This window comes from Anolis sagrei, chromosome 3 (assembly GCF_037176765.1).
Source record: "Anolis sagrei isolate rAnoSag1 chromosome 3, rAnoSag1.mat, whole genome shotgun sequence".
In the NCBI taxonomy this organism is placed as follows: Eukaryota; Metazoa; Chordata; class Lepidosauria; order Squamata; family Dactyloidae; genus Anolis; species Anolis sagrei.
In genome coordinates this window covers 186,881,597-186,893,696 of record NC_090023.1, presented here as the reverse complement: position 1 = coordinate 186,893,696, position 12,100 = coordinate 186,881,597, and the positions used below count along the sequence as shown (strand labels likewise).

At 41.2% G+C, this 12,100-nt stretch overlaps 1 protein-coding gene across 4 annotated transcripts in view; it reads right to left on the bottom strand.

The window, feature by feature from the left end:
- Nucleotides 1–8,886, bottom strand: part of IDE (insulin degrading enzyme) — an 85,082-nt gene extending 76,196 nt beyond the window's left edge. The window contains exon 1 of one of the 4 annotated variants that reach the window (XM_067465743.1): nucleotides 8,846–8,886. Coding sequence is in view for 3 of the 4 variants with exons in the window: in XM_060768710.2 (XP_060624693.2) it covers nucleotides 8,504–8,649 (146 nt within the window). In the remaining variant the exon portion in view is untranslated. Of the gene's footprint in view, nucleotides 1–8,471; nucleotides 8,721–8,845 lie in introns of those variants that run through there. The other 3 variants (XM_060768710.2, XM_060768708.2, XM_060768711.2) reach the window with 3 other exon arrangements.
- Between the last annotated feature and the right edge of the window lie 3,214 nt (nucleotides 8,887–12,100).

The window sequence follows — 12,100 nt, the reverse complement described above, 5'->3', positions numbered from 1 at the left end:
AATCACATATCACAACAGGCCAGATATTCATGGAAATGCTGGCTTATTTCAACAGAATGCAGGTTTGTTCCTAAGTTGAATTTGTTTGTAAGTAGGAATAGGTTCATTTTAAGTGTAACTCCAGCCAAATATATGTGTGTGTGTGTGTGTGTGTGTGTTGGATAGCATAGGGAAGGGTTAATACCCCTGTGGTGTGTGTTTTGCTGTCTGTGCCCCTGTTCAGAAGATTTTACCTCACTTTCTGTCCCTGTGACAATTGGATTTTGAACATTTTGGCTTGTTGTGAAACAAGGATTGGTGAAAAAGCTTCAGCTGAGACCCCCTTTCCTCATGATAACTCTTTCAGGAGTGAATTTCCCTTCTTACAGGTAGATTTCCTCTTACTTCCTGTTATCTTAACTATGAATCGTTTGTAAGTTGGATGTTTGTAACTCGGGGACTGCCCGTATTGTTCAACTGCTCCAGTTTGTAAAGAAAAAACCCTAAATTATCTCTTTGACAGTTGAAACAAACTCAAAAAGGGTGGCTACTGTGTTTTGTATGACACAACAACCAAGTCACAAAATTAAATTGCTAAAAAACATAGAAGCAATGAAGCATTGTACACTAGCCTGATGCTTGCTCATGACAGGCCACAGTTTCCACAGATCCCTTGGGTTGTCATGTCATGTGAATTCACCCACAGACAAAGCCCAATGTTATCAGACAACTCCTTTATGGACAAATATAAAGCAGATATGCAAGTGTTTGCAAAAGCTGGGCTAAAAAGGCAGCTTTACTGTGTCACATGGGGGTTTTATTCGCAAATGAAGAACCTGAGATTGCAATCTCATATCAACACAAACACAAAATGACTTAGCTACATCCCTTGTTGACTATCAAATGTCATTCAGAGGTCAACACTTTTCTATATGTTATGGTGAATTCCATCTGTCAGCAGCAGTAACCATAATACTTTCCCTGATACTGAAGAAACAGAATCTTTGCATCTTGCCAAAGCATGTTGACTATTTTGTAAATCACTTCAATCTTGGATATATTCCAAAGATATAAACAAAGGAGACGCTGCAGCAATCTTAGCAATTGCTATCCTGCCACATTTAATCTGTAAACAGAAACACCCTCCCCTCCATTTCTTCTTCTGGTCTATAACACTAGCATTTTTCTTATTTTTTTCTATAGAATTTTTACTACTTTCTTTCTATTGGGAGGATTATATTTTCCTAAAGAAAAGAAATTCATAAAATGAGCTTTGAATTTCTTATACATTCATCTTGCGTCTGCTTTTCCTAATATATAATTTATATTCTGAACTTATACTTCTTTAAAACTTCTGGTCCTATTTCCTTCTGATTCATTTTCTACAGTCTTATTCATTCAGATATGGGCCAAGCTAGGATTTCAATGACTGAAATACTATAGATGAAAACTAAACATAGCAACATCATTTAGAAGTAGTTGTCATCACAATTCTGATTCTTTAATGAACTTGTCCCTAACAAGTGTTTCCACAACTCACATAAGTGGATATTTATCAAAGCAAAGCAGCTGCATGATTCTTAGCTCAAGAATGGAAATGGAATGTCGGTAGGCAACAAAAGAGATTTAAAGATGGGCTCAAAGCTAACCTTTAAAAAATTGGCATAAACACAGAGAACTGGAAATCCCTGGAATTTGAGCCTTCTAACTAGAGGTCAGCTGTTACCAACAGCAATATGGATTTTAAGGGGGAACAAATATAGGGCAACAGGGAGAAATGGGCCAAGAGAAAGGAACATCAAACAAACCCTTTTTGTGACCACCTTCCACCTGGAAACCTATGTCCTCATTGTCATAGACTATGTGGATCCAGAATAGGCCTCTACAGTTACTTACAGACCCACTGCCAAGACTCTGCCCTTAGAAGACAACCATATTCAGTCACAAGTGATCTCCTATGGTATAGTAGCAAGATAGTTATCACAGGAACATAAAACATGTTGTCCTGTGTTTCCATTCTGTAAACATATTACTACTTTTCAACAGACCATGCACCAATACGGGCTGAATGATTGTACACTGTCTATCAACTGCATTAAATACCTCCAAATTCTCCAAAATCCAAAAAATTCAGAGAGTGGCTAAGATAGCGACACTTTCAGCTACACAAGTTGTATTTGAAACATAAATGAATTTTGGATTTAGACTTGGATCCCATCTCCAAGCTTGGATCCCATCTCCAAGCTATTTCATTATGTTCAATGTGACATTGGTATTCTATCGGATTTGGTTCCAGGAGGCCCAGTAGATACCAAAATCTGTGGATGTTCAAGTCCCATTACATGCAACAGCATGATGAAACGTTGTCCCTTTAATAAAATGATGAAATCAAGCTTTCCTCTTTCAATTTTTTGGGAGAATATTTTTCAAGCCATGGATGATAGGATTCATGAATATAGATACTAAGAGCTGACTGTACTGCCAAGGAAGCATGGAAGGAACCATGGCCCCAAATAAAAAAAAAATCTAAAATTCAAAACACTTCCATTTCCAAAAAAATTAAATAAGGGATACTCTAATTTTAAATAAGAGATACTCTACTTATACTCTAATTGTTTTGCCTTTCTTAGCTGTGACTAGCTAACAACTACTGTCACACAAATAAATCCTCAAATATAAAAGTACAGTTATGATGAATCTACTAAGATATTAAAGGAGTAACTTTAAAGATTTTAATTGTTCCATTCATCACCCGAATGTTAACTTTCAGGTCTAAAGAGGACCATTTTAACTATTAATGAATTCAATTATTTTTAAAATAAAGCATTTTTTATAAAATTTCTATGACTGATGTCTGATTATGGTTCATAATAAATGGGAAATGGGGATGGATGAGAGAGAAAAACCAGTCAACTTGTAATTTCTACACACAGGAATCAAGTCAGGGTGTAAGAATGGGTGTGCTATATTTAAGAGCAGCCTAGGTACATATCTATACACACAGTCATAAGTAAAGATACAGAAAATAATTCTGTCTATTTTTAACATTCACTAGTTGATAATCTCCTCTAATGGGCTGAAGAGGGAATGAGGAGAAAGAGGGAGTGCTGAAAAAAACCATTATTTTATCCTCTATGAAAATATAATGGAGGTACACTGTACCTCCATTACACTGTTTGGCAATGCACAGCCAGTGATTTTAGAAGGATGGGACAAGGAAACTGCTCCTAGAGATAATAATCTTGCCTATATAACCAGCAAAAAACAAATAAACAAAGGCACCTAAGACATGCCAAAGAAGGGTGGGAGGCTGCACAGATCCACCCACAAAGTAGTCCTCTAGCAAAAAGCAAATCTGTTCTTAGTGGAGATTCAACATCTTATACTGCCCAACTAAAAATATGAATCTGGTTATTTTTTATTTTATTTTATAAATAGCAATCCCTCTAGTGTATGAGGGACACAAACTAGTTGCCTAAAAAACAAAGAAAGTGTGTGCTTCTTTTTCCAATAGGCCATTTCTTCTAAGGTATACATTGATGTACAATCTCAAGATTAAAAAACAATAACACCTCTGCACTTGACACTGTGTCTATATACACATAGAATATAATTAAGATATCAAATAATTTAGGGTGCTGACATTTTAAAGAATATTTCTCTAGTTCAGAAAAGGAACAAAACCAAAAACCACAATTATATTAGAAACATTTCCACATGTCAGTAAGTTTGAAAACATTATGGTTGTTTCTTCTCCCTAGTTGTGTTCCACGTTTAGCATGAAATACAAGTCCTTCTCCCTGGCCAGAATGGAGCAACAGCACCACTGTTTTGATCTCCCAACTTACTCCACTCCCATATTTTCACATTGTGAAAACTTTTCACAGTTAGCTGAGCAGATGTTTGTCATTACCTGAGGCCCATGTAAAGAAAGCTATCACAAGATTCTCCACTGGCTGAAACAGAATAATAATGAAAAGCACTTGAGGTTTCAGAAAAATGCTGCTTTAGATTCTGTGCAAGGATCCTGTGTAATTAGATTCTACGAAGAGTGTGCTATACCTCAATGCATCAGTGTTTCCAATTCTATATACAGGCAATCTCCAAGTTACGAACATGGTATGTTCTGCAGGTTTGTTCTTCAGTTGAATTTGTATGTAAGATGAAACAGTTACATCTTTTTAAGTGTAACTCCAGCCAAAGATAGATATTTTAAAGCTTTGGATAGCACAGGGAAGGGTTACCCCTGTGGGGTTTCTTTTGTTGTCTGTGCTCCTGTTCTGTTCCTGTGATGACTGGATTTTGAAAAAAAATGGCTTGTTGTGAGAACAAGGATGGTGGCAAAACTTTGGTGGAGGCACCTTTTCCCCATGATAACTCTTCCAGAAGTGAATTTCCCTTCCGAGGGGTAGATTTCTCTCATTTCCTACTGTCTCAGCCTCATTCTTAACTATGAGTCATTTGCAAGTCAGATGTTTGTAACTTGGGGACTGCCTATACTGGATTAAACTAATTGTTTGCCTGTATTAAATCCCCATTTACCATAGTCCCATAGGAAATCTTCTGTAGTCATTTATTTTGAACAGTTTACACTATCTTAGGTAACTACAACACCTGGCCATTTTTGCTACTCACTACTGAAAGGTTTAAAATCTTGCTACTACACAGTAGTGGAAACTTATGCAACCTGAACCCATGTATGTTTACTTGAAGATAACACCCACTGAGTCCAAATGTGATTGGTATAGTTTATGTATCTTTTGACTACATTGACACAAGTGCCTTCAATTTGAAAGCCATGTATGCTTCATTTTTCACCTCATTTGTGTTTTGAATAACACAGTAGCAAACAAGTTTTTTTTTTATATCCAGGTTCTTCTATTATTTTTAATATGTCTACATCAATTGTTGCTTCATTTGTATTCAAGTATGAATTTTGAGTAAAGGCCAAATCCTATTGAGTTTGACATTTATGTTTCCAACCATTAGTAGTACTGCCCTAAACACATCAGATATGCAGCCCTGGTGAGTTCACCGGTGCAGACTTCCAGATAAACAGGTGAAGGTTTGCAAATTCCCCAAACACAGATGTTCCAAAAAGACATGCAACCAGATATCTATAAGGAAAACAATAGCTGGAGTGTCAAACTCATATTTATTGAAAGGAACCAGAGTACTGTGAAAATTTCCAGTGCATTTCTCTTATTTATGATGTTGGACTACCAGTTTCCAATTTTTCTTTCTATTATTTAAGCTTCGGGAACGGTGCACTTAAATCTACATGACAGACATAGAAGCATGAAGTAATTCATTATAAGAAAAGCAGTATCTGATAAGCTTGTTATGTACTGCACGAAAGTACTTCCCCATAACCCTGCAGGAAAGAAGCTAATATTGCCAACTCATACAGACTCATCACAGTTACACTAAAGAAAAAAAAACTAAAAACTAAAACGTCATGTGTCTCCACAGCCACAGATTCTGCCTTCACTGATTTCCCCAACCACTGCTTGAAAATATTTACAAAAATGTTTTTCAAAAAGTAACAATTAATTTGTCATTTTATACAAATGATGCCATTTTACTGCACAGTAGTATAAAATGGGACTTCAGCACCCACTAAGGGTGCATCTACACTGTGGAATCAATCCAGTTTGACATCACTTGAACTGACATGGCTCAATGCTATGGGCTCCTGTGAGTTGTAGTTTGGTAAGGCTGCAGCACTGTTGGGCAGGGAAGGCTGAGGACCTTGTAAAACTACAACTTCTCATGAGCTCTGACACTTAAAATAGTGTGAAGCTGTAAATTATTATTATTATTATTATTATTATTAAGTTGTCAAAGGCTTTCATGACTGGAATCACTGGGGCCCTTTCTACAGTGCTATGTAAAATCAAATTATCTTCTTTGAACTGGATTATATAGCAGTGTAGACTCAGATAACCTAGTTCAAAGCAGATAATGTGGATTATCTGCTTTGATAATCTGGATTATATGGCAGTGTAGAAGAGGCCTGGGTTGCTGAGCAGGGAATAGTTTGATGATGATGATGATCATAATAATAATAATGGGTTGCTGTGAGTTTTTTTGGCTGTATGGCCATGTTCCAGTAGGTATTCTCTCTTGATGTTTCACCTGCATCTGTGGCTGGCAAAGATGCCAGCCAGATATGCAGGCAAAACGTCAGGAGAGAATGCTACTGGAACATGGCTATACAGCCAAAAAAACTCACAGCAACCCATTATTATTATTATTATGATCATGATCATCATCATCAAACTATTCCCTGCTTTTTCTCTCTGCAAGGAGAGTGGCTTACATTAAGAGCATTTCAGTAGAATTCAAAATCTATAAATATATAAATCTTAAAACAGAATAAAATATCATGAGTATTTTTTAAAAAATCAGTTAAAATAAATACATAGTAAAACTTTTTTTTAAATCCACAGTATAGATGCACCCTCAGGGCCCTTCCAGACAGCCATATAACCCAGAATATCAAGGCAGATAATCCACAATTTCTGCTTTGAAGTGGATTATGTGAGGCCCCTTTCATGCAGCTGAATAAAATCCCACATTTTCTTCTTTGAAATGGAATATATGGCAGTGTGGACTCTGATAACCCAGGCTCCTTCCACACAGTTGTATAACCCAGAATATCAAAATCCCATAATATCCACTTTGAACTGTGGGCCCTTCTACACAGCCCTATATTGCAGAATATCAAGGCAGAAAATCCCACATTATCTGAGTGGAAATTCAGATAATCCAGTTCAAAGCATATATTGTGGGATTTTCTGCCTTGATATTCTGTGGTATAGGGTTGTGTGGGAGGGCCCTGCGTTATCTGAGTTCACACTGCCATAAATTCCAGTTCAAAGCAAATAATGTGTGATTTTATTCAGCTGTGTGGAAGGGTCTCAGATAACCCAGGGTCCTTCCACACAGCCCTGAATCCCAGAAGATCAAGGCAGAAAATCCCACAATTTCTGCTTTTAACTAAGTTATCTGAGTCCACACTGCCATATATTCCAGTTCAAAGCAGATATTGTGGGTTTTCTGCCTTGATATTCTGGTTACAAGGCTGTGTTGAAGGGCCGAGTCCACACTGCCATATAATCCAGTTAGTGTCTCCTTGTTTTTAACAGTGACACTAATTACTTATGCTTTTATTAATGTTGTTATTGTTTATATTATATGTTAATATTTTAATTGTACTTATGGGCATTGAATTTTGCCCTGAAAACCGCCTTGAGTTGTCTGTGGGCTGAGAAATACAGTAAATAAATAAATAAAGTATGGATTTTATACAGTTGAATGGATGGGGCCTTAGTGACCTAGGGCCCTTCCACACAGCCCTATATCCCAGAATATCAAGGCAGAAAATCCCACAATATCTGCTTTGAACTGGAATATATGTTAGTGAGGATTCAGGAGCTTTCCACACAGCCCTATATTCCACAATATCAAGGTAGAAAATCCCACAATATCTGCTTTGAACTGAAATATATGTCAGTGTGAACTGAGGGCCCTTCCCCATAGACCTATATTCCAGAATATCAAGGCAGAAAATCCCACAATATCTGCTTTGAGCTGGAATATATGTCAGTGTGGACTCAGGAGACTTCCACACAGCCCTATATTCCACAATATCAAGGCAGAAAATCCCACAATGTCTGTTTTGAACTGGGTTATCTGAATTTACACTCAGATGTGGGATTTTCTGCCTTGAAATTCTGGGATGTAGGGCTGTGTGGAAGGGCCCTCAATCCACACTGACACATATTCCAGAGTATCTCTCAGAATATCAAGGCAGAAAATCCCACAATATCTGCTTTGAACTGGAAAATATGTCAGTGTGGACTGAGGGCCCTTCCACACAGCCCTATATCCCAGAATATCAAGACAGACAATCCCACAATGTCTGCTTTGAACTGGGTTATCTGAGTCCACACTCAGAAAATGTGGGATTTCCTGCCTTGATATTCTGGGATATCGGGCTGTGTAGAAGGGCCCCAAGTTTTTCTGCTTGGGATCGTCTTCTTTTCAGAAAACATGACTCGCAGGAAAAAAAAAACACGCGTCAGAAGGGAGGCGGAGGCGACATCAAGACTTCCTCCTTCTTCCTTGCAGCTCTACAACTTATTCAGTCCTGGCACAACCGCATGGTTTATGCCCATACATAGGGCCAGAATATCAAGGCTGATCCTCCACAAGATTTGCCCTGAACTCGATTATCTGAGTCCACACTGGCATAGAATCCGGATCAATGTGGGTTTTATACAGGGGAGAGAGAGACCAATCCTTCCTGCAGAGGAGGAGGAGGAAAGGCCACTCTACCCCCCCCCCCGCCCCCCAAAAAAGCCTTTCGCCTTCAGAGCAGCTAGTGCTGATTCACCAGTCCCGAAAACAACCCTGTTACACAACGAGGGAGGAAATAAAAAAAAAAAACACACACACAGAGGCATACACAGTTACAAACAACACACCCCAATCCCATTTCGGGCCGCCGCAACTCTACCCAGTCAGGAAGGAAGGCTGTTTGTTGTTGTTGTTGGTGTTGCTGAGGCACCGCGAAGGGACGAAGGAGGAGAGGCCTGGAGGAGGAAGAGGGCAGCGGAGTCTTGCTGAGGAGACGCAGAGAAGCCGGGAGAGCCCTTGCCGCATATCTCTCGGCCCTGCCTGCCTGCTTACTTACTACCGCCGGCGCCCAAGCCCGGCCTACTTGGGCCCGCCCCGCCCTCGGCCGCTCCTCCCCCTCCTCCTCGGAGGCGCCATTTTCTTCCCTCGCCTCTCTCCCGCCGCCCAATGGGAGGCCGCGCCCTCAGCCTGGGCCTCGGGAAGTCGCGCGCCTCTTGCTCACCTCAGGGGAAAGCGCCTCAAGCAGGCCTGGGCGGACTTAGGCCCTTCGGGGGATTTGTACTTCAACTCCCACAATTCCTAGCGGCCTCAGCGGCTGAGGGAGAAAAGGAAAGGGCCTGCTAGGAATTGTGGGAGTTGAAGTCCAAAACCCCTCAAAGGCCCAAGTTCGCCCAGGCCTGGTCCCAAAATTACAAGCATCCCACTTAAACATGTCTCATAGTTCAGAACAAGGCTGAGGCAATAGGAAGTGAGAGAAATCTACCTTTAGGAAGGGAAATTAACTCTTGAAAGAGTTATCCTGAGGGGAAAGTGTCTCCACTGAAGCTTCCTCAACTATCCCTGTTTCCAGAATCCAATATTTGTTTGTTTATTTATTTACAGTATTTCTATACCGCTTTTCATAGAATCAAAGAGTTGGAAGAGACCTCCTGGGCCATACAGTCCAACCCCCTGCCAAGAAGCAGGAATATTGCATTCAAATCACCCCCTTTTTTTCGTGTCAGGAGCAACCTGAGAAATTGCAAGTCGCTTCTGGTGTCAGAGAATTGGCCGTCTGCAAGGACATTGCCCAGGGGACGCCCGGATGATTTGATGATTTATCATCCTTGTGGGAGGCTTCTTTCATGTCCCCGCATGAGGAGCTGGAGCTGATAGAGGGAGCTCATCCGCCTCTCCCCGGATTCAAACCTGCGACCTGTCGGTCTTCAGTCCTGCTGGCACAGGGGTTTAACCCACTGCACCACCAGGGGCTCCAAATCACCCCTGACAGATAGCCATCCAGCCTCTGTTTAAAAGCTTCCAAAGAAGGAGCCTCCACCACACTCCAGGGCAGAGAGTTCCACTGCTGAACGGCTCTCACAGTCAGGAAGTTCTTCCTCATGTTCAGATGGAATCTCCTTTCTTGTAGTTTGAAGCCATTGTTTCGTGTCCTAGTCTCCAGGGCAGCAGAAAACAAGCTTGCTCCCTGCTCCCTGTGGCTTCATCTCACATATTTATACATGGCTATCATATCTCCTCTCAGCCTTCTCTTCTTCAGGCTAAACATGCCCAGCTCCTTAAGCCGCTCCTCATAAGGCTTGTTCTCCAGACCTTTTATCATTTTAGTCGCTCTCCTCTGGACACATTCCAGCTTGTCAATATCGCTCTTGAATTGTGGTGCCCAGAATTGGACACAATATATTCCAGGTGTGGTCTAACCAAAGCAAAATAGAGGGGTAGCATGACTTCCCTAGATCTAGACACTATGCTCCTATTGATGCAGGCCAAAGTTTGCTTCAATTCCATCGTTGGTGGAGTTCAGAATGCTCCTTGGTTGTAGGTGAACTATAAATCCCAGCAACTGCAACTCCCAAATGACAAAATCAAACCCCTCAACACCACCAGTATTTAAATTTGGGCGTATCTGGTATTTGAGCCAAATTTGATCCAGTGAATGAGAATACATCCTGCATATCAGATATTTACATTATGATTCATAACAGTAGCAAAATGACAGTTGTGAAGTAACAACAAACAATTTTATGGTTGGGGGTCACCATAACATAAGGAACTGTATTAAGGGGTCACAGAATTAGAAAGGTTGAGAAACACTGCCGTAACCATTCTGGCTGCTGTATTTTGAACTTAGTACAAGGGTAGCTCAATGTAAAACATATTGCAGAAGTCCAACCTTGAGGTTACCATTGTGTGCACTACCATCTTTAAGTCCTTCAATTCCAGGAAGAGGCACAGGCGGTGTATCACCCAAAACTAGTAGCAAGCACTCCTGAGGTGACATTTGGAGAGACGGATCCAGGAGTATTCCAAAGCTTGAACACAGTCTTTCAGGGGGAGGGTAACCCCATCCAAAACTGATGGAACACTTGCACCCCCAGATGAGGATCCTTGATGGCAAGGACCTCTGTTTTGTCTGGATTCAGTCTCAGTTTTTCCCCCTCATCCAGCCTATTACATTTTCCAGGCATTTCTTCAGAGGAGACACACTGTCCTTGGCTGAGATTGTTTTGGAAAGCATGGAGAATATTTAGATGTCATCAGCATATTGATAACACCCTGTCCCATGCCAATGGATGATCTCTCTAGCAGCTTCATGTAAATATTAAAGAGCATTGGGGATAGAATAGCACCTTGTGGGATGTCACATAGCAGCACCTTGTTTGAGCAGCACTACCCCTAAGTGCCATTATCTGGAATCTTCCTGAGGGGTACAACCAGAACCACTGCAGCACAGTGCCTCCAATTCCCAGTTCCTCAGGACATTGTAGAAGGATACCATGGTCGATGGTATCGAAGGCCGCTGAAAGGTCTAGAAGCCCCAACAAGGACACACTCCCCCTGTTGGTTGAGACAGAGAAAATCCACTAAGGCGACCATAACAATTTCAACTCCGTATCCTGCAAGCCATGGTATTCCCTGTAGTCACCTACGGATGTGAGAGCTGGACCTTAGGGAAGGCTGAGCGAAGGAAGATCGATGCTTTTGAGCTGTGGTGTTGGAGGAAAGTGCTGAGAGTGCCTTGGACTGCGAGAAGATCCAACCAGTCCATCCTCCAGGAAATAAAGCCCGACTGCTCACTGGAGGGAAAGATACTAGAGACAAAGCTGAAGTACTTTGGCCACATCATGAGGAGACAGGAAAGCCTAGAGAAGACAATTATGCTGGGGAAAGTGGAAGGCAAAAGGAAGAGGGGCCGACCAAGGGCAAGATGGATGGATGGCATCCTTGAAGTGACTGGACTGACCTTGAGGGAGCTGGGGGTGGTAACGGCCGACAGGGAGCTCTGGCGTAGGCTGGTCCATGAGGTCACGAAGAGTCAGAGACGACTGAACGAATGAACAATAACAACATCCTGCTGTGAAGTTGGGTTGAAATGGGTCAAGGAAGTGTTTGTCATCCAAGACCACCTGAAGTCCTTCTCTCTCTTCTTAAAGCCAAACATACCAGGAATAAAAACCACAGAAAATCAACTAACCGAAAGTTCCTCAAAGCGGACAACAGCAAATCAGATGGTAACCTCCCAAAGCAGTCAAGAGCACAAGGCACGGAGGCTGCTCCCTTGAAGCCTTAATGCCCTGTACTCTTGAACTAGCTCTTTACTCAAAATACTGCTCTTATGTCAAAATGAAACCCAGGCTGAGCGACAGCTCTTACCTCAAAATGCTTGTAAGTTGGAGTGCTTAAGCCAAGGTTCTACTATATATACATATATACATTTCAGTTTAAAATGTACCTGGGTTGTTGTAGGTTTTTCGGGCTA